This window comes from Anolis sagrei, chromosome 2 (genome assembly GCF_037176765.1).
Source record: "Anolis sagrei isolate rAnoSag1 chromosome 2, rAnoSag1.mat, whole genome shotgun sequence".
Lineage (NCBI taxonomy): Eukaryota > Metazoa > Chordata > Lepidosauria > Squamata > Dactyloidae > Anolis > Anolis sagrei.
Window position 1 is genome coordinate 280,328,225 of NC_090022.1, and position 26,612 is coordinate 280,354,836.

General features: G+C 40.5%; 1 protein-coding gene across 2 annotated transcripts; it reads left to right on the top strand.

Moving 5' to 3' along the window:
* The first annotated feature begins 3,166 nt into the window (after positions 1 to 3,166).
* C1QTNF3 (C1q and TNF related 3) lies at positions 3,167 to 25,248 on the top strand. 2 transcript variants are annotated; one of them, XM_060761367.2, is made up of 6 exons: positions 3,167 to 3,700; positions 8,569 to 8,686; positions 12,919 to 13,073; positions 20,735 to 20,864; positions 23,649 to 23,748; positions 24,961 to 25,248. In XM_060761367.2, exons 1-6 carry the CDS (start codon positions 3,380 to 3,382, stop codon positions 25,118 to 25,120), a joined length of 984 nt encoding a protein of 327 aa, XP_060617350.2. In that variant the 5' UTR covers positions 3,167 to 3,379; the 3' UTR covers positions 25,121 to 25,248. The 2 variants fall into 2 exon arrangements, with proteins under 2 accessions (XP_060617350.2, XP_060617351.1); XM_060761368.2 differs by having other exon boundaries at positions 3,176 to 3,478.
* Positions 25,249 to 26,612: the final 1,364 nt, after the last annotated feature.

The window sequence follows — 26,612 nt, forward strand, 5'->3', positions numbered from 1 at the left end:
CCATGTTTGGAGGGACCATCTCTTGGAAGGGCTCCCCAGTCCAATCAAAGGAGACAGAGGTTTTGAAGGTGATCGATCATTTGTGTTGAACAACCAGCTGACCTGGCAGAAAAAGTGTCTATTGCAGTAATGTGCATTTTAACAGCTTTGATTGTTTTGTAATTATTTCTAAATTTGCTCTACACATATAAATTGGTGCGTGCACACTGAATATAAATCTGTATTGTCTTCTTCCTCCTTTTTTCTTTGACATGTAGAATGGCACTGTAGCTTGTAGATTTTGTTTTTGTGGAAGGAGGATGGGTAGGGCTAGTTTGTAGGCTGACACATACCCTATATTTGCTAATGTTACCATCTTCTCATGAAACCATGCAATGGGGAATTCTTGAGACAGTTGTTTTTCAGACTCGGATTATTTTCTTTAATACTAGAGAATCAAAATATCAACAAAGCTGCACAAAAACAGTGTATGTAAGAGATATTTAGAAGTGGCAAGTGTAATTGGAAATCCAGAACAATCAACTTTTGGTCAAAATTATGCTTGGACAGCTTTTGTTCAGGTTCTGAAACCATGCTGCCTTTAGTTTATGCTTTTTCTGCTTTTTCCAGCACATGTATGCTATCAATAGACATTACTCATACTGGAAACATTTTGCTCTTTAATGCCACAGGAAACTCCAAGGGAGCATTTGGCAAGCTTGAAATCTTGACTACCAGCTGAAAACATCAGTACCTTCCCAGCATTTGCTGCCAAGGCTATTTGATCTGAGCAGAAAAAGGGAAATAATGATATAGTACAGGTTGAGTATCCCTTATCTTGGGACCAGAAGTGTTAAATATTTTGTATTTTTTTTCAGATTTTGAAATATTTGCATATACATAATGGAGAAGGGACCCTAATCTAAAAATACAATTAATTTATGTTTCATATATACCATATAAACATAGCATGAATGCCATTTTGTATACAATAACTTTAAAATCCTGTGCATGAGACTACACTAAATTATCTGAAAGCAAAGTTCTGACCATCCCAACCACAGATGTGGGCAATTTTAGAGCTTGGAGTATTTTGAAATTTGGAATTCTGCATGAGGGGTCTTCAACCTGTAATAACTCCATAGACTTGAGTTTCAGTGTTACTGTTATTTGTGGCTAGTAGCAACTGATGGATTTACAGATGGTGAACCTGCCCCATGTTTTAATCTGAATTCTAAAAGAGCTAAGGTGCTGAATCTATTTTGGTTATAGGTTATACTTCATATAGCTCTTTTAAAATTCGGAATGAAACTCAAGACTGTGATTCCCTAGCAGCTACTGCACAATCTTACCAGTTAAGAAACAATGTAACTTAAGAACATAACACAAAACCACAAAAACAAAAAAACACATAAGAAGAGTTCCATGCTGTTGGTCATCCTGTTTCTCATAGTGGTCAACCAGTTTTCCCCAAGTGAACCCAAAAAGATGGATGTGAAGATCCATAGATTAGTGTAACATGGCTGTAACCTCCCATTGCTGCTTCTCTTGAAATGTTATCTTGGAGGTAAAATATAGACCTCATCACCAGTATCATGTCATGAACGTATCTTGAGGAATTCATCTTTTCTCGTTTTGAAATCATCTTATTGTTCATCATGACTTCAAGTCACAACAGTTTCCATAGATTAGTGTAACATGGCTGTATGAAGAAGTATGTCCTTCTGTCTGTGCTGAATATCCCCTCCTTCTGACATGTGGGATGACCGCAAGTATAGTAGACTCTTCACCCTTCCACCCTCATGAAAGTGGAAAAGCAGAAACATAGAAAAACATAACTTCATTGGTGGCTATTTCAACTTTGATGAACCCACAGCATAGTGTAGAGCAAGCAATGGCAAACTTTGGCCCTTTGAGTGTTTTGGACTTCAACTCCCACAATTTCTAACCGCTTCAGGCCCTTTCCTTTCCCCCCTCAGTTGCTTAAGTTTGCCCATGCCTGGTGTAGAGTCTTGTAGGATATTGGTGAAGAATGTTACAGCTCACCATAATGCATAATATCATTTTTCATGCTAGAGCATATTGTGGGCACTGGATTTGTGGTATCCTGATGTCTAGATGTCCAAATACAGATTATTCTGGCAAATTACTAGTATTCAGTGTACTATTGTTACATGGTAATTCAACAGAGTTGAATCACTCTGTAGTCTCCTCACCTCTGCCTTCCCTCATCTTCTTTCTCATTATTTCTCTCTTCATCTCTCTGTATCTGTGGACATTTGATCTGGATGCGAGGGCAGTGATTTTCTTGGTCACTCAACTCTAAACAAAATCAAGGCAGATGATATATAATCATGTTAGATTCCCACTAAAATTTCTATATTTAGTAAAATGAGTTAAACATTGAAATGTACAAGGTTACCTCTTGTATTTTTGGTGTCCTCTATGTTTTACTGTGGGTGGATTCAAAGAATTACAGATTACAATGATATGATGATTTCATACAGGCATAGTCATTTATAAGACCAAAACATATGTCTTGGGTTCATAGTCATTTATCTATAGTTGGCAGGAAAATCAAATTTGGTTTGGCCACAGCTTTTAGGAAAATATCGGAAATTAGAAGTGTTATGGGGGAGGAGATGTTTGACTGGGAAGCTTAGACTTTGCTCTGAGAACTGGGACACAGTATAAGGTCTGAATTTTGGTCTGTTTTTCCAGTCTCCTTCAACCGTTAGTGCACAATACAAATATTTGCCTTCTTTAAAGCGAGCAAGCATAGTAGGAAACAACATTCAAGTCAAACTCACAGGTCAAAATCTTCCTTTGTACATTTCCCCCCTTCACTGGCAAAAAAATCCATTTTTCAGAATGAGATGTTCATTCTGTGTTTACAATATGAAACAGAGAGAGTGAGTGAGTTGCTGGCAAACAAATAAGAGGACTGTCTCCAGAAAATCTTTTCAGCGTTTACATTCCCAGCACTTCCATGTCTAATCAAGGACCGTAAAACCTTTGCCACATGTTCTTCATTTCCATCTCATTCCTTCACCCTAAAATGAACACATGCCAGGGAAAGAGAGAAAGGAGTTACCATTTGTTGGTACACCCCCAAACAGGAACCACAGCTGTCCATTAAATACAGTGGTCATTTCCAGCATGCAAATCAATTTTCCCTGCAGAGGGGGGATGTGGTGAATAATGACTGGGTTGTTTAAGAAAGCATGACTGATTTGGGATGAAGGTTCCTTCCACTCTGACATTTTCATAGTATAATTTATCGCACACAGCATATAAAGCTGTGGTTACCAGGTCTTGTCGCCAGCCTTAATCGTGGGGAATAGCCTGAAAAGACTACATCACGGTCACTGCAGATCTTGTGAACTCCGGAAACTTTGCTATGTTCAGTAATATGTTACCCAAGGATTTCCTCAACTGGAGTCTCCTAACTTGGCTGCTGCTTCTTTGTTTTTGCCTGTGTGAAGAAGAATACATGGAGGTGAGCAGAAGAGCTAGTAACCCGGTGGCCAAAGTATTGCAAAGTCGCCATCAGATTGGCCCCAAAGGTTCCAGCAGCAGGGAATTATTGAGACAGCGGAGTCGACTGGTTGAGTGGACGGTTGAGGATGATGATGATGATGGTAATAGCCCTTCTCCTGACCCAAATGCCTTGAAACCAGAGGTAGATGATGTAGCACAGACTACCTCAAACAGAGTCCAGGTACTCTGAATTAATCTTCTAAGACAACATTTAGAAAGTCAATAACTTGTTGTTTTTCTGCTTAAGACAATGCAGCGCTCTGGAGATTGATTAAGACTGAACATTAATATTGTAGATGTGATATATGCAGATTCTTCTCCTGGACTAAGCTAGCAGATGGATATAGCATAGCATCAGAGCACAATTTGCTTCTTTCTTTTGCATGCATGCAATCAACTGCTTTGATGTTTGTTTTCTCATTTACTGCATTTGGAGAAGCACCACTTCTAATCATGTTGATGTTCAAGTCTCATTGTCTTACAGTGTAGTAAATGTGATTAGATTTGCAAAGTAAGGACACAATCCAACCAAAGTTAAGCATCTTTCAAAACTACTGGAATCAGTAGAATGTTCTTAATTTTGGATTGATCTTACCCTAATAGTAAAGTCGGATCAACTGTTTTATTACTACTGTGAGCATTTGAGGTATAATCTGTTCATCAGACAAAGTGTCAGGTATGCATAAAATACTGTGGGAATGTGCAGTTTTCTCTCTCTTTTAGAATTTGAAAATGGATTTTATGTGCTATTTAAGACTGTTTTCTGATGTACACACCTAATTTGAAGTCAACGGGGTTTACTTCTGAGTAGAATTTCATTGGAAGTAATAAAAGAGAGAGAAAACAAGATTTAGGCTACTGATTTTGCAAAGGTAAAGGTGCTGTTGAACTAGTGTATTAGTACTATAATTTATTATGCTCATTATTTTTCTTGCTATTCTAAAACTGAAGCTCCTCTAATAAAATTAATACATCTAAAATTAATTTAAATCCATGAACCTTATACACTGATGCAGATAAATGACTTGGAATTAAAATGGCAAAAAATGATTATGCCTCTATTAATTAAGTTGAACATTTAGGATATGCTTTCTTGAATTCTTAAACAAACAAAAAAAAACATTCAGATGTAAAATCGATGCAATAATCATAAAAGAGGGATTTTTATCAAGTTTATAAGACTACTCTTTAACTCAGGAAAATCTTCTCAAAAGTTGGGGGTCGTCTTATATGCTGAGTGTCATGTTATAGAGTGGGTGCTAAAAATTCCGAGCCAAATTGGAGAATCTGCGGCCGCTGCATATGGCAGGGGGAGCTCAAAAACAGCCGCGGCTGCATGTCCACCATATGCGGTGACAGTATGAAAGCAGCAAGGGTGGCACTGTACAAGTACAGTAGAAGAAAATCCACTCACTAGGATTTGTGGAGGAAAGTGACTTAACTTGGTCCCGATGATGAGGTGAGGGGGCACCTCACCAGAAAGGTGTAACTGAAGGGTGGAGCAAGCTGCAGGCATCTGGAATGCCCGGGTATGGAAAAAATGGCGCTGTGCCCAGAAAAACATGCCTTTTTCACTTGTCTGGCCCGCAGTTGTCTCTTATTGTACCTTCTCCTCTGCCTCTCAGATCTCACTCCTGGGGACTGTAGTGAAGTGGTGCAGGCACACATGTGTGAGATCTGAGAGGCAGAGAAGGAGGTACGGTAATAGGAAAATTACCATATTGAAATCAAATCTGATTTTTTAAAATTTGGTGTGCATTGGAAGAGGGGTAGTCTTATACAGCAAGTATATCTCAAACTCTATATTTTAACTGGAAAAGTTGAGGGTCATCTTATACACGGGAAAATACAGTAGGTCAGTTCAAATATCCTAGTAATATTTTACAAATTTAAAATGAAAATCTTCCATTATAATCACAAAATTATAGAGTTGGAAGAGACCTCATGGGCCATCCAGTCCAACCCACTGTCAAGAAGCTGGAAAATAGTATTCAAAGCACCCCCTTAGAAAGACTTCATAGCACATTTGAAATTATGAGTACCGTAGATTTGCTTGGTCTCAACTACTACAGATGGTTCATCCACACTGTTGAAATGATGCAGTTTGACACCACATTAAGTGCCATGATTCAATGCTGTGGAATCCTGGGAGTTGTAGTTTTACAAAGTCTTTAGCTTTCTCTGCCAAAGGGAGCTTGTTCACCAACAAACTACAACTCCCATTATTCCATAACATTGAGTCATTGCAGTTAAAAAACTGTGACATATGGTCTGTGCTAGTTCTGGAAAAAACCTTATTAACCCTATTAGGAGAGAATGCCTCTAGACCATGGCCATACAGCCCGAAAAAAACCTACAACAACCCAACCCTATTAACTGTTGAAGCCAATATAAATGTATTTTATTGCGAAGCTCAGTACAGTATTTACATGAGATAGAAAATCAGTTAATGAAATTGGGTGGTGGTCAAGTTTGCTCCTCTTAATTTCTCTCTCCCGTTGTAACACCCAGGAGCGCATTAACTAAACTAGGAGAAAGAAATTAACTGCATAATCCACAATTATGTAGTGATAGAGTTTATTTGTATTGTGTTTGCGAAAATAAGTTTAGAACCCTATGACCCCCTCCAACAAATGATGGCTTCCAGGTTGATGAGAAATGGTGGATTTACTCCGGGCTTTGTTCCAGGAGCTGTTGAAGGTGCTGATTGCTAATCCCTGAAATGGCTTCAGTGCTTTGGATTGGGATTTTAAAGTTTGGAGAAGAGCCCAGAGCAGATTGACTGCTCTCACTCATGTGGTAACCATTATTTGCAACTACTTCCCATTTAATTTTTCAGAAATAGTGAAGCCTGATCCTACAGAATATTATGAATAGTTCAGCAAAGAGATGGACTTTTCCATTGGCACATTGGGAGGGAGGTTTTGACTCAATAAAAAGAGTGCCTGAAGTATTCTATAGTTGTTCAAACACTCTTCCAGGGAATGAATGATATTTTTCTCCATTGACTGACAACCCTGCGTGTTGAAAGCTAAAGGGGGCAGGGTGTGTGCGTGTGTGCTAAAATATAGAAATAGTGGATGGGAAAAGGCTAAGCATCCTATCTATGACTTCTCTGGTTCCAAATACTTCTGCTGGCAGGGTCATTTCCTCCTTAAAAAGAGTTGTTAGAGCAGACGATTGATTGATTGATTGATTGATTGATTGACTGACTGACTGACTGACTGACTGATTTAAATACCACTACCTTGCCTGACATCAAAAGATTTTAGAGCAGCAAAACAAGTAGAATCAATGCAACCAAGTTAAAACAATTAAAAAAATAATGTAATGCTGGACTTCTATATGACACTGTTTATAATGTAGCACCATAACATTGCTACATAGTGAATTTCAATATGATTTACACCACTTACCAGTGAGCAGTCCCTGGGATTGACAGGAATTGGTAACATAAGCTGCTTTATGTTACTTGCTGTGAGTAATCTCTATTGTGACAGGCAGAAAAGGGATCCTTGTGGGAGAACCGCCAAGCAGCTGCTTCCCAATCAACAGAGAAATTGACCCATGTTGTTTGCAGCAGTGGCTTCCCAACAGGTAGAATTCAGGAGACTTTCATGATCCCTACATAGGCCTTAAACTACAGGCTGCCTAAGGATTATGAATACGTAGCAGTTGTGAATGCACAACTGTAGATTTGTGTTGTCGTGTGCCTTTATGTCGTTTCTGATTTATGGTGACCCTGAAGCCCTAATTCTTAGGAGTTTTCTGGGATGGAGAGTGTATGACTTGCCCAACATCACCAATGGGTTTCCATAGAGGAACAGGAAATAGAACCCTGGCATCAGAGTCATACAGACACAGTATCCTGAAAGTGTGTGTATGCCTGTGTGTGTGGTCCATGGTGACTGCATGATGCATAGAGCTGATTTGGGTAAAGGTTAGAAATGTGTTAACAAACACTATGGATTGCTTCACATTCTTCCTGAGAATTTGGTCCCATGTAAGCGGTTGGGCTGGTTCAGAGATGGAATTAGTCTCAACTACTTATATATGGCCATCCATATTTCTTGGGCTCAGGGACCTGTAATGGTACTCACTGCCCACCTCCCACCTTCAGTGTAGCAACAGCCATAGCACTGAACCATTGAAATTACAGCGGTGTCAAATTGAATTCATTCTACAGTGTTTCTTTAACTATTCAGGTGTCACTCTTCATCCAAAGATCTCAGGTTGGCATACCATAAAATCAATTGCAACCATTTTAAACCATATAAAATGTGAGTTGATAAATATATCTTCATCTAAAACCATATTAAGCTATCTAACAAATTACAAGTAATATCTAAAACTGGACAAAATCAGTTGAAGCCAAAGACTTTAATCAAAAGCCATGCTTTAATTTGGTACTGAATAAAGTAAATGCCAGTGTCAGTGGGGCTTCTAAAAGGAGGACATTGCATAACTGTGGTGCCAGGGCACAGAAAGTTGTTCATCGTCAGGTAGCAAAGCAGAGAAGAACTAGGTTCTACAAAAACAGAGGTATCATCTATCCATTTGGCACAACAGAATAGCACAAATCTAACAATATAAATATGGCCCCCTGGGAGCGCAGTGGGTTAAACTGCTGAGCTGCTGAATTTGCCGACTGAAAGGTTGGCGGTTCGAATCTGGGGAGTGGGGTGAGCTCCTGCTTTTAGGACCAGCTTCTGCCAACATAGCAGTTCAAATACATGCAAATGTGAGTAGATCAACAGGTACCACTTCTGCAGAAAGGCAACAGTGCTCCATGCAGTCATGTTGGCCGCATGGCCTTGGAAGTGTCTACAGACAACGTCGGCTCTGTGGCTTAGAAATGAAGATAAGCACCAACCGCCCGAGTTTGACACAATTAGACTTAATATCAGGGGGAACTTTTACCCTTACTTAACAATATAAATGGAGACATCGATGCCAGATATTAATTTCTTACTCATTGTTCTTGTGTTTGTATGAACAACAGTGGATGCAGTCTTTGAACTGATTTATTTTTCAATTCTGTGATTACAGACTACACAAAGTGGACCACAAAACCCACCTGAATGTGGCTGCCGGGGAGATTTTGGGTATCGGGGTTATCAAGGCCCCCCAGGCCCCCCAGGTACCCCCGGCCCTGCTGGAATGCCAGGTAAAAAGAGTTCACTACAATTATTTATCTTTCAGGGTATGAAATGGCCTGGCCTCTCAGGCCATCCTATTGAGACTGAAAGATGGTTGACTACTTTGGAAAGTGCCTACCAACCTATGGAAATGTTCAATGTATTGTCGAAGGCTTTCATGGCTGGAATCACTAGGTTCTTGTGGGTTTTTTCGGGCTAGAACATGGCTCCATAGCCCGAAAAAACCCACAAGAACCTATGGAAATGTTGTTGTCATGATCTACAATCCTCAGAATCCCTCAGCCTGCATGGCTGCTAGGAACTTTTTTTGTGTGTGTTGGGAGCGACTTGAGAAACTGCAAGTCGCTTCTGATGTGAGAGAATTGGTCGTCTGCAAGGATGTTGCTCAGGGGATGCCCGGATGTTTGATGTTTACCATCCTTGTGGGAGGCTTTTCTCATGTCCCTGCATGGGGAGCTGGTGCTGACAGAGGGAGCTCAATCCGCTGTCCCCAGATTCAAACCGCTGACCTGTCAGTCAGCAGTCCTGTCGGCACAAGGGTTTAACCCATTGCACTACCAGGGTCTCCTTGCTAGGTATTGAAATATTTCTAAATTCTGGTCTCCCCAGGTGTTGCTGCTGTAAGTAGCCATAATACATTGAAGATTGAGGACTTAAGCACATGGAGATGGTGTAACAGCATAGATGTGATATTCATTGCCCATCCATCAACTCTCTGCTATGAAGTTGTCTTCAACAAAATACACCATTAACTCATGCCATGGTCCTGGGCTCTTACCTGGTGCAATGAGGGCTGGGCAATTCTATAGTGGACACTACATGCGGCGTAACTGCAAAGTGTCAGAAAGGTGGAGTTGTGCCACCCACCCAGCAGTCTGGTGAGTCATTACAGCTGTGCTACACTGGCAGTGGTGCAAAGAATAGGGTGACAATACTGGTAAGCAGCCACTATCCTAGGCTGCAGGAACATTGCGGGATAACAGCTTCATGCAGTAATGTCCTGAGAAAAGTTGTACCTTTCATCGTGCTGTTTCCTTTCTCCATCCCTTTGGCTCATTTCTTAAGTTTGTTGGACCCAATTACACTGGAAAGTGGGTTAATGGATTCTAGTCTGTCTTCAAGGGCCCCCAGTAGCACAGTGGGTTAAACCACTGAGCTGCTGAACTTGCTGACTGAAAGATTGGCAGTTTGAATCCAGGGAGCACGGTGAGATCCCACTGTTAGCCCCAGCTTCTGCCAACCTAGCAGTTCAGAAATATGCAAATGTGAGTAGATCAATAGATACCACTTCTGCAGGAAGGTAACGGCGCTCCATGAAGTCATGCTGGCCACATGACCTTGGAGGTGTCTTTGGACAATGCCGGCTCTTCAGCTTAGAAATGGAGATGAGCACAACTCCCCAGAGTCAGACACGACTAGAGTTAATATCAGGGGAAACTTTTACCTTTACCTAGTATGTCGTCATTTCTGATCCTGAGAGTTCTGGTTAAGAAGGGGTGTTTGTACAACATTTAGGTATTCCAAGTGGCCAGCTACTGGTCAAAGGACATTTAATAGAATACCAAGTCTGCAAACGTTGTGTTTTGTTTGTTTTGTTTGTTTTTAATGCAATACAACTGTTTTGGTTTGCTCCTGACACGATAAATAAATAACATTTAGGTAGCAACCAGATTTGCTGGTTGTTCAGCTGATTTCAGTTTTTCTGTCTCTCATTGGCAGTGGTTTGAATGCCTTGTCCCATATAGCTTAGTAGACTTTCTTTAGCTCTTTGTCAATATTCTAATAATAACATTTTCCAGCAATAAAAAGGATGACATGGCTGTATAAAGTGCTTTCATAAGCAGCTTCGGATGGCAAAAATGTACAAATGGTACGGTTGTTTTGGCGAAAGCTCAAAGTGATGAATAATTATAGGAATCACCACCAAACCTTTAATTCTGTAAAGGTTTCTTTTAAAGTAGAATATCAGATTTCAGACATCAGCATTGAAATGTCCATTAGGATCCATGATATATGTTGTGTCTGTCTGTCTGTGTATATGCCCACAAATTGTGTATATGCCCACAATTTCGTGAAGCCATGAGAGATTTGGCAACCTAATAAAGATGCTTATAGTACTGTTGTGGCACCAAATTCCATCTGATCTTTAAAACTAAGCAGGGTCAGCACTGGTTAGTACTCTGATGGGATGCTGCCAAGGAATACTGGAGACTGTGGGTTATATTTCAGAAGGCAATGGCAAAACCACCTCTGACTGTTCCTTGTCTAACATACAGCTAATAAAATGTATTAACTTAAAATCCCTGAAAAGGATCCATTCAATCCAGGCATGTAGCTGGAGGGGGGGGGGGGGGGGCTTGAGGGGCTTCACCCCCCCCCCCCCCCAAATTCTCATGGTGGTCTGAGAGAAGGCCTTACTGGTGCATTATTTAAACTGTTATGTTTATTCATATCATGATCTGATCACCATGCTCCATATATCCCATATGCATGGGAGTATTGGGGTAACAATACAAAAGGTTTGCTAGGGTAGACTCAGCCCCGCCCCCCAAATCAAACTCAGCCCCCCCCCCCCCCAAATCAATATCCTGGCTACAGGCCTGATTCAATCTGTTATCCCAATAACAATGGGGTGTGCTTTTCGCCCAAGGTAAACAATGATGGCACCCTCGGTGGCACAGTGGGTTAAACCATTGAGCTGCTGAACTTGCTGACTGAAAGGTCACAGGTTAAATCCAGGGAGTAGCATCAGCTCCTGCTGTTAGCCCCAGCTTCTGCCAACCTAACAGTTCAAAATGTGAGTAAATCAATAGGTACAGCTCTGGTGGGAAGGTAACTGCGTTCCATGCAGTCATGGTGGTTACATGACCTTGGAGGTGTCTATGGACAACGCCGGCTCTTCAGCTTAGAAATGGAGATGAGCACCAACCCCCAGAGTCAGACATAACTGGACTTAATGCAGGGGAAAACCTTCACCTTTACTAAACAATGATTTATTACCCAGAATATACAGCTGAAGTTTCTAGTTTGATCAAATCTAAACATATTCAGTATATTTATTCAATATAGAGATTAACAAACTGGTACAAGGTTTTCAGGGATAATTCAATGTAGTCACTACTACATTAATCACAATACATTTTCAGAAGCCATGGATGAGTGGCTGGCTGTATTTCAGCAACTGTAATATCCCACTTATTTATTAAACATAGGACTGCAGTTGAAAATGAATGACCTGCATTTCTGACATTTCTGGGGGCTATGAAAACTAATGAGGCAAGTCCAAAATGTGAACGAACAGTGGGATGATAATGTAATCCATAACAAAGGTTGAGGCCTCATGAACTTTAGAACATAATTCTGGAAGCCTGGAATACTTTCAGACTAGGGGCCCTTCCACACAGCCCTATATCCAAGAATATCAAGGCAGAAAATCCTACAATACCTGCTTAGAACTGGGTTGTCTGAGTCCACACTCGGATAATGTGGGATTTTCTGTCTTGATATTCTGGGACATTGGGCTGTGTGGAAAGGCCCTCAGATAATCCAGTTCAAAGCAGATATTTTGAGGTTTCCTACCATGATATGCTGAAATATAGGGCTGTGTGGAAGGTCCCTAGAAGCAAGGGAATTCAGCCATAGCCATGCAATGATAACTACTATGGTAATTGTTTTGTATTTGGTTGTCAAAACAGTTTCATTTCTTTTAACACCATTAGCAAGTGGGCTGTATTGGAATTCCTTCTGTAGTATTGAGTTTTTGAGTTTTACTTGCTATTTTATATTCCCCTTTTCACAGAATATAAATACAAGTAGGCTAAGGCCCCTTCCACACAGCTGAATAAAATCCCACATTATCTGCTTTGAACTGGAATATATGGCAGTGTGGACTCAGATAACCCAGATCAAAGCAGATATTGTAGAATTTTCTGCCTTGACATTCTGGGTTATATGGCTGTGTGGAAGGGCCCTAAGTGAGTTCACATATAGACCTGTATGACTGTTTTTGTGGCCTCCAGTAGGGTTGCCATATGACCTGAAAGCCAGATGCCAAGTATGTCAAGACTGGGTGACCTTTATCATTTCTATTAGTGCTGTATTGTGTAAATTAATGTGATTTGAAAAGAGTCGTAACAGGTAGTAATGTTATAGACATCAGACCCCTGGGACAATAAAGATGGATGGGGCTGTCTTTTAAAACTCGTAGCCATTGACCAACTCATTTTTAAATCCTTTTAAGGAAACCATGGGAACAATGGAAATAATGGAGCACCAGGTATGGAAGGCACAAAAGGTGACAAAGGAGACAAGGGAGATCTGGGACCCAGAGGAGAGCGGGGCAATCATGGACCCAAAGGAGAGAAGGGTTACCCTGGCATCCCACCAGAACTTCAGGTAAAACCATTTGAGGCTTCATCGTCATTTTTTATCAGGAAATCAAGGTCACATAATAGGCTTATTAAAGGGATATGGAAATCCATAAGGGAGAATACAGTCTATTTCTGCAGCTCATCCTACTCTCTAGAAGCCCCTGGTGGTAGAAAGGATTAAAGTCTTTTGCTGGCAGGACTGCTGACTGAAAGGTTGGTGGTTTGAATCTGGGGAGTGGGGTGAGCTCCCATCTGTCAGCTCCAGCTTCCCATGTGGGGATGTAATAGAAACCTCCCACAGGATGGTAAAACATCTGGATGTCCCCAGGGTAACGTCCTTGCAGACTGCTAATTCTCTCACACCAGAAGCAATCTGAAATTTCTCAAGTTGCTCCTGACATGAGAAAAAAAAAACCCTATTCTCTAGAACAGTCATTGGCAAACTTCAGCCCACCAGGTGTTTTGGGCTTCAACTCCCACAATTCCTAACAGCCGGTAAAATGGTTGAGATTTTTGGGAGTTTAAGTCCAAAACACCTAAGGGCCGAAGTTTGCCCATGCCTGCTGTAGACCAACTGCAGGAAAAAATGGTATTTGTGGGATCTTCTTCTGAGGTTGAGAGAGTATGACATGCCCAAGCCCAGACAGTGGGTTTCCATGGCTGAGCTAGGAGTCAGACTCTGGTCTGCATAGTTGTAGTCAACACTCAAATCAATATACTATGCTACAACTAGACTAGACCTGTTAAATCAACTGCTGAATTAGATAAGCCAGCACATAAGTATTATATACAGTATCTCACGGAGTCAATTAATCTACTCTAGTAAAGACAAAAAAATCTTGGGACCTCATCACATGGATGTTTTTCAGCGTCTTAGGATGCTTTCAAGATGCTGGGAAGGCAGAGCCAGATGAAACCCATCACATGATGCAGGGCTACTTCCAAAGGGGCTCCGTCCTCCCAGTATCCTGGCAGCATCCTAGGACGTTGCCCAGAGACCACGAGAGGTTTTCCATGTTCTCATTGACAAAAACGTGGCCAGCACTGGGCACCGGGTGGGACACTTTCCCCCGTGGAATGAGGAAAGCACTGATGCAGGCGATGTGGGACATGGGGCTACCATTTACCAAGCTGTCCACCAGATTCACCACACTGCCTGGCAAATCCCCCCACTATCGCCCACTTTTTGGACCTCAATGTGATGAGGTCTTTGGCCCTAAAGTTGGGCCAGTAGATGAGTGTCCTGCATATACAGGAGTGGGGAGAATTGAGGACATTGCTCCCCCAATTTTTCTCTTAGATGATATTTTCGTTCAGCACTTGGATGTTTAATATTCTACTGAATCACTGAAAATTCTCCATACTTAGAACAGTTGGGGGAAGGGGAGGAGAAGAGAATTCTTATTTGGGTGCCGAGCCCCATTTTGACACCCCCCCCCCCACCAAGTACACTTATTGGTGGACCTACTCCCAACTCTGGAGTTTTGAATTACATTTTTTAAACTAGGACTCCCGGAGTGCTTCAACTGGTATGACCAATAGCCATGCTATCTTGGAATTCTGGGAGTTGTAGTCCAAAAACTTATTTCTAACCTAATAGTAACAGCTTGCCTTTTGGGCACATGCTCTGTATGGAATTTTATTTCAGCATCAGAACTCATCCGCAGTTTTCTCTCTCAGTTTCCCCATCTCAGCTTCATTTTTTTCCTTTTTGTTTTGCTTCTACTAAAACAATACCCCCTCCTACCTGCCCATTTCCGATTGTGTGCACCATGTATTCTCTTCTCTGATATAATGTGCCCAACAAGATTCTCTTTCTGTCAAAAGCTGATTGAACTATTTTGAAGTGTAATCTTTATTGTGTTAGTCACAGCATGAAAGGATTAGACAAATGTTATTCTAAATTTTCCAAGAGGATTAAAGCAAAAGACATGTTTCTTGTTTCTCTCATTTCCCAAACAAAGGTCTAATCATCTTCACTTTAACCATTGTCTCTGAGATAAAGAAGTTTTGCTTGTTGATTTGTTCTTCAGAATCCAAACATTCATTTCAAACTATTGTGCTGTCATATTTTCCCCAATGCCATCTGACTTGTTTCAAGGATTGATTTATCATGTTGTTTACTAACATCCAGTGCAGCAATTGCTGAATTCTGTCAACTCTGGATTAACTATAGAACTACTGATGTCTTTCTGGCATTAAAATTCACGACAGGCTCCTTGGAAAAGTCTTAACCTGTACAGCCCCCTGTGCTGGTACGGCTGTACCAGGAGCTCCAACTTCTTTTCCTTTCTATTGAGTGTTTGCATGTATTCCAAAGTTCCATGCATTTTGCAATAAGGTGGCTTCCCTTGGTTTGCAATCATAGGGCCAATGACCCATCAATTATCATTATGTTCTTTAGGTTCGCCCCTTTTTCTGGGTTAAGGAGGGGAAAAGGGGACCTCTAGTTCAGTTCACACAGAGTAGCCTTTCGTACAGGACGTGAATCAGTTCCACCTGTAGAAAGCTTTGTCTTTCACAGCTTTGCTGGGGGGATCCAATCCCACAGCTCTACAGATAACTACAGCATAGCCTTTGTTGGGGAATTTAGTTCCATAACTCTACAGCCAGCTCTTTGCTGGAGAAATACAGCTCCATGGTTTTACAACCAGCCTTCGCTGGGAATTGAAAGCCTTCTTTCCTCTTGGAAATCTACTAAAAGACTCTGTTTGGTAAGGACCACTCGCAGCAGCCATAAAGCAATTTGGACCGGGTGTAGGGGCCCATGCCAGCAGAGCTTCTCAGATTGCCCAGGGAGGGGTCAAGGATTTCCCTTATAGAAGGAAGAAATAGTTTATGAAGAAAGTTGCCTGTCCCTTGTGGACAAGATTTAAGCAAGCCACCAGTTTATTCAAAACCTTGAAGTATTTGTTTGATTTATTGAAGATTTAAGCAACAATAAAAACTTTGTGAACTTTCTAAGTCTTTAAAAGAACTTTGTGTGGGGAAATCCGAAAGGCCTCTCAGCCGATGCACCCCCGGCGTCCCGTTGGGCATTCAGAAAACACGTCCTGTCTACAGACTCTTTCACAGGCCCAGTGCGTGACAGCACACACCCCGATAGTCTCAGTACTACCTGCTCATGTATGGACATGCCCATTATTCTGACACTGCAAAGCAAAGCAAAACAAATCCTTCAGTGAACTGGACCAAGTTTCCCTCTGCATATGTAGTGAGTCCAGTGGAGCTTGGTTAAATTAATAAGCTTTCTCATTTTCACCACCTCCAGTCCTCATAATTGAAGGCAGCCTTCTCGGTCTCACATTGATGCATCGGTGTGTGCTGTCATTGCTATTCTGTTTTTTAAAACCCTAATGAAGTTAGTATTGCATCTATCTTCCTTGCCCCATTCCTTCCTCAGCCAGGCCTTCAAATACTAATGAAGGTGGTCAGTTGAAACATTCACACCTAGCTCCAGCAGAGAAAAGCTCTTTGCCCCACCCCAGCCATTCCACAGATATATAAACCCATTGTCCTAATTCCAACAGACCTCACTACCTCTGAGGATGCTTGCCATAGATGCAGGCGAAACGTCAGAAGAAATGCCTCTAGAACATGGCCCTATAGCCCGAAAAAACCCACAAGAACCTAGTGATTCCAGCCATGAAAGCCTTCGACAATACATTAAACACCACTGGGTTTTGTGAACCATCTCCAAATAGAAAACAAGGGTGGAAATTCTCAAATCCTGGGGACTCAGTTGCAGGCTAGAGGAGAAGCCTAGGTCTAAATCTCCAGCTAAACCTTGCTGCAATTTGCCACAATTCATTAATTTCTTGCTTCAATTTGCAATTGCCTTCTAGAGAAGTCTGCGCATTTGCTCAGTTAGCTTCTTTCCCTCCCAGTTGTTGGATGCCAGGGTTCATTCTGTAACAAAGTGAGAAAGACAGTCTGCATATTTCACCTTGATCGGGAAATACTCCAGACTTTTGCTAAAATGTCTTAATCTTAATTTCCAAACAGGAAAATATGTTCTTTCCCTCAGTGTGTATGTTTATATGATAAACTGTGGCAAGTGTGGTTGTTGATAGTTAATGACTTCATGATATCTCAGGTTTTAGCCCATAAATCTTGGGACCTGGGATGATCTACAATTGGCTGCCTTAGTATATACCTGGGCACACTATAGAGCATAAATGGGTACCATATTATAGCACTTTGCAGTAGACGTATTGACTACTTAACCCTTTCCAGTATTTCTTTTTCATGTAAGGAGCAACTTAATAAACTGCAAGTCGCTTCTGGTGTGAGAGAATTGGCCGTCTGCAAGGATGTTGCCCAGGGGATGCCCAGATGTTTATGATGTTTTACCATCCTTGTGGGAGGCTTCTCTTATGTCCCTGCATGGGGAGCTGGAGCTGACAGAGGGAGCTTATCCACGCTCGCCCCAGATTCAAACCTCTGACCTGTCAGTCTTCAGTCCTGCCAACACAAGGATTTTAACCAATTGTGTCACCAGGGGTTTCCAGTAATGACCTTCATCTTTGGTAAACACAGCACTCTGTTGAACATGCAAACAGCCTGGTTTGACAGAAGACCCCAAAGCAGAGTTTTGGTGAAAGAAAGAGGCCACAATATGCCAAAAATAGGAGTTTAAATTTAATACTCTGCAAATGACTGTTGGGGGCAGTGGAACATTTCCACTGTGCCACTTCCAGGGTCTTTCTAGAAAATCTCAAGACAGAACATATTATCCTATCCCCATTAAAAGTATTGCAAACTATAGCCTTGTAACAGTGATATTTCTTGCTCAAAACCACATAATGGGTATTTCTGGGATCAGTATGATTGTTCATTCTCAACAGATTACTAAAATGTACAGGAGAACAAAAACCTGTTAGCATGTGGTGTGTGGGTGGGTAGAATTAAAGGTTTGGAAGTCGACTGGACTTTAGGAGAAAGTAACCACGTTGAACAAACAGTATGGATATTTTCTTGATAAGAACAAAGTAAAATACTTCAAAAAGGGCTTTAAACTATAAGTAGTACATTTCCAAATTTCTGGCACTTGATTTATAAAAGGGCAAGATCTGATGCCATGCTGAGATAGAGTGCTTGGGTTTGTGTACTAAATTAGGTTTCTTTTCTCAGGTGATGATTAAATTACAAGGTTTTGAAACAGAACTTTGAAAATAGATTTTACACTTTACAGTGTCCAAATGCCATCAAAAAAGCAGAACTGTATTCACTTTGTTTTCGTTTTGTTTTGTTTACTAATTCTAAAAATGGTAGGATTTGTATTCCATAGAAACATATATGCAGTTTGGCTGCAAGTATTCCCTCGTTTTAGAAAAGCAAAACCTTTTAGAGATCATAACCTTTTAGAAAATGGTATTCATAACTTTTTAGAAAAGAGCCAAAACCCCATTTGAGAAGAATCTTCACAAGTGATATACAACCAAATGTAATTAAGCAAGGCAATTGGCTTCAGTTGTTAGACTGAATAACTTGTTGTCTCTGATCTGTTAGGAAAACAGAGTATACACCAGTTTTTCAGAAGTGTTTTTCAGTGCCCAAAAATACAGTATATCTACTCTCCCATAAAATAGCTTGTTTGACATTATGCACTCAAGACACAAAATAAAGTAGATTTTGGTAAAAAAATTTTTTTGCTTTACTCACAACTTTCATGTGTTCAGCATACACAGGTACACAACTTAAAAGTCAGTTACATATACGTTTGAGATAGTTTATGTGCCACCAGTCAAAACATCTCTCTCACAACAAACAGCAGGCAAGTGTTTGCAAGCCTGCAATCTGAGCAGACCCAAAGTCTAAGAAAGTCTGTGCTCTGTGCTCATCTCAGAGCGGATCATGTGGTCTGCAGCAGCTCCACAACTTCTCAGGGAAACATAGAGCAAGGAAAGAAAGCTGCGTATCAGAACATACATACAATAAGTAAGCAACAGGATTATAAACAAATTACTATAGGAGCTTGAAGAAGATTGTAATTTCCAACACACCTACTCACCCCCCGCAAGAATGGGAAATGTTCCTCCAATGCTGAAAGAATAGAATAAAAGATTTTGAAAGTTATGTGATAATATGACACACACTTTCATCCCATTTCACACTTCACAGTTAAAAGTACTACCCTTAAGGGATGCAGGATGGATGTTAGGAAGATTGCAAATTTGTTGTTAACTGCCTTCAAGTCAACTTTGACTAATGGTCACCCATGAAAGAGAGACCTCCAAATTGTCCTATCTTCAACAGCTCTGCTAAGGTCTTGCAAACTCAGGACTTGAACGTTGTGTTCCTCTTTTCCCACTACCCTCCCTCTTGCCAAGTGTTACAACCTTCTCTAATAAATATAGTTTCCTCATGATAAAAGCAAAGTGCGACAGCCTTAGTTTAATCATCTTGGATTCTAGAGAGAATTTGGGTCTGATTTGCTGTAGGACCCATGTTTTTCACACAATCTACAAGGTCCATTCTCTAGCACCAAACCTCAAATGAATTGATTTTTGTATCAGCCTTTTTCAGTGTTCAGCTTTCACCACCATAGTAATAGAAAATTGCATGAGGCATCCCAACTTTAGTGTTCCTTGAAATATCTGTATTTCAGGATAATAAACTTTCAGGAGATGAAGCTAGGCCCTTTTATTTGACAAGTATCATATAATAAAATTATGTTTGCTAAGATTTTCTACATTTCAGACAAAAAGTCTGAAGGATTTGCTGAGTCTCCTTGATTTCCAGTTTCTAGGTTAAATATAGCAGCTAAATTAAATAGACTTCAGAGATGTATTTTGCCTAATAACCATGGCCAAAGCATTAGCCACATCAACATAATGTTTTTCTACCTTCCACAGAATGAGCTTTGCAGTACTAATGATTCACAAAACAGTGTAAGCTTACATAGAGGATACAAGCCAATGAATATGAGATACCATGACCACAAAGTCCCACTGAACTGATTCAAAATAGCCTGAGATAAGCTATTAGTATCAAGGATTGTGTGAACTACACTTAATATATTGTATGTGTCCCCAAAACCTAAATTCTGCAACTTTTTTAATTACTCAGATTTCAAAACTCATGTACAATGTATTGTGTGGTGGAGCCCCACTTTGAAAGCACCCCAGTCTTATGCATGAGAAGAAAGCCCCACCAATGTTTTTGGTTTCTTATAATGCCCCCATGCATTGCACATATAGTTGACAAGCAATAAGACTGAGAACCATTTTGCAAATGAGAAGCTGAAGAATAAAACCAGCCCTTAGTTTCTTCACCCAGTAAATAATGGAGTTTGAGAAAACTATTTCCTTCAGACTGCTCAGTGGTTAAGATGGCACTAAATGATGTGAAACATCCTCCAAGGATGCAGACACTACAGTGGTTCTTGTGCTGAAATGCAATCTCTGACTGAGATGTTTGCCCTTCAAACATACAGCTATGCATTTTCTTTCTGTCCATGAAGAGGCCTCTGTCCATATGTAAATCAATGAGACTTTTGTCACTGGAGTTTCCTTGGAGCTGGCCCATGTCCTAAAAGTACATTTTGAAAATTAAAGCAAATATACCTCATACCCCTCTGGAGAAGAAGCTCATATGGAATGAATAGGTTCCAAGTGTGTCTAACTATTTGTCATTCCCAACTTGCCATTAGCTGCTGTCTAAACACACGCTGTATTTGTATAGGTTGCATTCATGGCTTCAATGGCAACACATTTCAGCAACCAGAACAGTGGAATAATCTTCAGTAGTGTGGAAACCAACGTGGGCAATTTTTTTGATGTAATGACTGGCCGATTTGGAGCCCCAGTGAATGGTAAGTGAACAGAGAAAGAGAAGGGAAGACCAAAAGCCCGGTGAATGAAGGAATATCTGCACTGCTCAGATATATCAGTTTCATGCCTCTTTCACTGCTATACCTTCATCCGAAGGGATACTGGATTTGTAGTTTACTAGAGAATCTGCCGCAGTGTTTTTGCCCCAGATGTTTTTGGCCTTCAACTCCCAGAAATCCTAACAGCTGGTAAACTAGCTGGGATTTCTGGTAGTTGTAGGCCAAAAACATCTGGGAACCCCAGGTTGAGAACCACTGTAGAGGACTTTTAAAAAAATATAATTTTAACCTAGACAGTATAATATGTGTTATGAATAACTTTTCAATAACTTTAAAGCATAGATTGTTTTATTGCAATTTTCCAGTAGGAGAAACAGTATCAGAACTTTTACATTTTTACACAAAGAACAACATTGGACGTGCCAATTCTATGTAATTACATTGAACCCACAAACAACCTACAGTTACATTGACTAACTAACAAACAAAGGGGACTTACATTTTTACCCAGGATTCACATTACATGTACACATTCAGTCATCCTCATGCACCCAAATATTACCATATCATTTTCCTCCTTGGAAAAGCACCGGCTTAGGCCAGACCCTGCTTTCCCTGGCCAAACCCAGCTTTCCCTGCAGCCTGCCAACACACAATTCCAAAACATCAAAATGTATCCTCTTTCTCTAAGGACAATGCCAAGGATCGGGTCTGTTTTCACTACAGCAGAAATTGACTTCTTGCAAATGTATCATGACTCTAAAATCACACTCCTTTCTCTTCCCTTGAGAAAAGGAGCAAGTGACCAGACTGTGTTCCATTGCAGATCTGCCACTCCCAAAGGTACACCATCTCTTTCCTTCCCATGGAGAAGAGCATGGCAGGTGAACAGCACAGAAGACCATTGCTATCTGACACAATTTTGGAATTGTAATAAGGTCTCTTATATAGCAATATTTCTTGCCTATGTTGATCCAAAATTGTAACTGAATGATAGATGTTTTTCCAGCCTGAAACATCCTGGTTTCATCTCAGTTCCTGGCAGATGTTGACTCTTAATTGGTTTTGGCAAACGTAAGGAGCCTTGTGTTGACTTCCTTCTTAATGTAAGGAACCTTGTAAACATTTTCTTATCTTACATTATCAGAGTCATTGCCTCTGATAATGTAACCAGAGATAATTTCCCTTAATCTGGTTTCTGGTCAGCAAATATCGACAGATGTAAACAAATGTAAACATTTGTCTTATCACTGTCACAGTTCTTATCACAGATCAACCATTTCAATTCTTATTAGCAGGTTTTAATTACAGTTCACCAAGCAGGTAGTTATTGGTTTAGTCATTGCAGGCCTTAATCTTTGGAATGGTGTCTCCAAAATTATTAGCTCTCATTCATGCATTTCTTTCATTTAGTTCATTCATACCCACATATCAAATCCACATTTATCAAATCTGCATATTATATTAATATGACACACAATCAAAATAGAAGAAAATATGAAAAGGACACACAGAGTATGTGTATACATTTATGTGTATATTCCACAATTACAGATCCAACGAAGAATTATTAGTAACCATAGCCACATATTATTACACATATCAGTTTTCTTCTTGCTCAAAATGCTCATAAATAGTTTCCATTCTTTCAAGAAAGCTTCTACTGATTTGTCCTTTAAAACCCATGTTTAACCTGGCAATTTGAACTAATTCAGCTACTGCTTGTCAGTGCTTTGGCCCATTTCAAAGTATGGGCAAACAATATTCTTGCATTACCATATATAAAAACAGGTAGTTCCTATTTACTATCCAATTCTTTTCCCATAATACCTAACAAAAACATTACAACTTTTAGAATGGTTTGAATTACTTTACTTACTTAAGCGATTCCTCATTGTCTGAGTATGATGGTCTTCCATGTGTAGTGTCTTGAGGGTGGGTTCGTAGGTGACTGTGGAACTCTATTGTTCTTCCACAGTCAGGGCATTGGTTTCCAGACGGAAGGCGGTCCTGGTCAGGGTTGGCTTGATGCACCTTCCTCTTGCTATGTTTCTCCCTTTCACCCTCCATTCATGCCTCTTCAATTTCCACAGCACAGCTGGTCACAGCTGATTTGAGTTAGGTAAATTCTAGACATCCCAGTCATGTTAAGCAATAATTAAGGATTTTGAAATGTGAAGTCCAAAACTCCTGGAACCCCAAAGTTTGAGGACCTCTGAACAAGACTTCTCTAAAAGAAAATTCTAAGTGTCTCAGCAAATCATAAATTCTGGGATTGTGTAGGTTGGAACCATGACCGTTAGAGTGGTATGAAACTGATACAACTGTGTAGTTTTAAAAAGTAGCTGCTTGTTAACTTGTAAAAAGTAATGTGTCAATATTATTTGTCATTATAATAATAGAATACATTAAATATATTTTTAAAAAACAATTTACCAAAATAGTTAGCTTTTTCCCCAAAACATTTTTTTAACCAAAAGCACCATTACTCATTATAATAATAATAAAAGAGAGGGTGTAACATTGCTGCTGTTACATTACTTTAAAAATACCTTTCCCCTCCTCCATATCATACCCGAGGTTGTCTAGAGAAATCTTTGCAAAGTTGCAGGATAGGTTTAAGGGGTTGCTAAGGAAATATGTTTCTAGGAAAGTCTTTTAATATAGCTGGATTATGATTCAAGTCAACAATGGAAAGGGGGCTTAACACAGATTTCAACCACTGTCTGTTCCCAATTTAATAAACCAAATCCTCTTTTTTTTCAGGGGTGTATTTCTTCACTTTCAATATGATGAAGCACGAGGATGTGGAGGAAGTGTACGTTTACTTAATGCACAATGGGAATACAGTTTTCAGCTTATACAGGTGTGTTGACTGGCAACAGTGGCCTTTTTACAATTACAAAAAGGGACTATATCTATATGGCAGGGCATGTACTTGACAGACTAACAGACTGGCTTCAAACCCTACCATCTGAGTTAAGAAAAGGATCAGGTGACAAGTGATGCGAGGAGGCTGGCTGTTTGAATAAAAAATGAACCAATAGTGTAATTCAGAGTAATGCCTTACTTGTAAAAAGAGTTAGCTGACATTGGGAGTATCAATTAGTCAATTCACTTTGCCAAATGTCCAATCCCAGCCATCTCTGCTGTAGGACAGCAGAACAATTTATTTATTTATTGTTCCCAGTTATGGTAGTTGTAGTTCTCTGTTGTTCTACTTTTTAGCAATTTTTTAAAAGTCCCAATTTCTCTTTCCTCCTTCCATTTCCCCCCTTATAAGAGCAAATGAAATTTTGTCCTAGTCTTGCTCAGCTCTTTAAACCGCTCCTCATAAGACTTGTTCTCCCGACCCTTGATCATTTAGAGGAGGGTGACTAAAGTGATCAAGGGTCTGGAGAACAGGCCTGATGAGGAGCAATTTAAGGAGTTGGGCATGTTTAGCCTGCAGAATAGAAGGCTGAGAGGAGGCATGATGGCTATGTAAAAATATGTGAGTAGAAGTCATAGGGAGGAGGGAGGAAGCTTGTTTTCTGCTGCCCTGGAGACTAAGAGGTGGAACAATGGCTTCAAACTACAGAAGGGAGATTCCACCTGAACATGAGGAGAACTTCCGGATTGTGAGAGTGGTTCAGCAGTGGAATTCCCTGCCCCGGAGTGTGGTGGAGGCCCCTTCTTTGGAGGCTTTTAAACAGAGGCTGGATGGCCATCTGTCGGGGGTGCTTTGAATGTGATTTTCCTGCTTCTTGGCAGGGGATTGGACTAAATGGCCCACGAGGTCTTTTCCAACTCTATGATTCTATGATTCTTGTCCTTCCCAGTAGTTTCAGCCAAAAGCCAAAATACTGCAGCCTCTCCTAGATTCTTCTTCACCACTAACGTTCCAGTCTTCACCATATCTGGCCACACAAGTCTGAATTTTCATCCCTAAAATGTTGGAGGGTATGCTTTCTCCAATTCACCACTTTCCTCACAGTAGTCCTCCTTGCCTGCAGGATCCATATTTTCATGAGTAAGTATTTGCTCAGTTTAACAATGGTAAGATATTAAAGTTCATCTTTGGTACCTCTATTCTTAGCTATGAATCGAAAGGAAAAACAGACTCATCGAGCAACAGTGCGGTCCTTAAACTTGCCAAGGGAGATGAAGTTTGGCTGCGGATGGGCAACGGGGCCCTACATGGAGATCATCAGCGCTTTTCCACCTTTGCAGGATTTCTTCTTTTTGAAACCAAGTAGATAAAACATGTTAAGACAAATATTTCTATATTTTATCTGTTCTTTGGGACAACTTAGTAATACACTAAAACTGCAGGGCCTTTTTACAATCGGGTCTATGGCGCATGATAATAAAAGTTAAACCTGAATGTATGTTTGTCTTTAAATGTCACGATGAATCACCCTTTCTCTAGTTTTGAGCAGATTTATAAAGATTATTTTCCCAAACATGTTACCCTATTTGTCCTAACATAGAGAGATCGTTTCTGAGGCCACATGTTCTTAAAGATTTGTTGCAGATTCCTATATATGGAATAACTTGCTTCTTCACAATTACTGGAGAAATTATTGGGTCAGGAGTTTCATATGCGCTCTAGAGATTGTTCAGTTCTAAAAAATAAATAAACGCACACCCAATCTTGCAGGCATACTGCACTGAATTCAGCACAAGCTACTTCTGCGCACAAAGAAGCTTCACTTAACTGATGCAAGCCTATGCAGGGCCAGTTTCAGATTTTGCACTAGCTCATTGTAAATTTACTATGATTGTTTGAGCATGCCAAAGAATTGCTAAATTTATTGCTAACCTGAGCATTAAACTTTGTTTTAAGAGTACCGTATTTTCCAGCGTATAAGACAACTGGTCGTATAAAACTACTTCCAACTTTTCCAGTTAAAAGATAGTTTGGGATATACTCGCTGTGTAAGATTACCCCTCTTCCAACACACACCAAATAAAAATAAAAAACATCAGATTTGATTTCAATATGGTAATTTTCCTATTACCATACCTCCTTCTCTGCCTCTCAGATCTCACACGTGCGTGCCCGCTTCACTGCAGTCCCCAGGAGCGAGATCTGAGAGGCAGAGAAGGAGGGACGGTAATAGGATACAAGGGTGGGCCAGACGGGTGAAAGATGCATGTTTTTCTGGGCTCAGCGCTGCTCTATCTCTTTTTTCCATACCCTGGGTGTTCCGGACACCTGCAGATTGCTCCGCTCTTCACTTACACCCGCCCGGTGAGGTGCCCCCTCACCTCATCATCAGGACCGCGTTAACTCACTTATTTCCATTAATCTTGGTGAGTGGATTTTTCTCTACAGTCCTTGTACCTTGCTGCTTTCATACAGTCACTGCATACAGCACGGACGTGGACACAGCCATTTTTGAGCTCCCCCACCATATGCGACAACCACAGATTCTCCAGTCTGGCTCAGAAGACAACACCTGGCATATAAGACGACCCCTGACTTTTGAGAAGATTTTCCTGGGTTAAAAAGTAGCCTTATAAGCCAAGAAAATACAGTAATCATAGCTCAGATACCCCCCCCCCCAAATTTTAATCATAATTGATAATGTTGTTTATTTCCTAGTAGTCTACACCACATTAAGTTGAAGTTGGAGGAATAATCCTAAGGAGCTGAAACATTCTGAAATCACATTTTCTTGAGTCCTGTTGGCACCTGTCAGTTGAAGGGCACACTACTTTCTAATCCTGCGTAGGATTTTCAAG

What these genes read in the sequence shown, in the direction of transcription:
- C1QTNF3 (XM_060761367.2), top strand. Translation starts at nt 3,380, where the DNA reads ATGTTCAGTAATATGTTACCCAAGGATTTCCTCAACTGGAGTCTCCTA. An exon ending in CGGCCCTGCTGGAATGCCAG is followed by an intron (nt 8,687 to 12,918) that starts GTAAAAAGAGTT and finishes AATCCTTTTAAG; the next exon opens with GAAACCATGGGAACAATGGA. An exon ending in ACAGTTTTCAGCTTATACAG is followed by an intron (nt 23,749 to 24,960) that starts GTGTGTTGACTG and finishes CTCTATTCTTAG; the next exon opens with CTATGAATCGAAAGGAAAAA.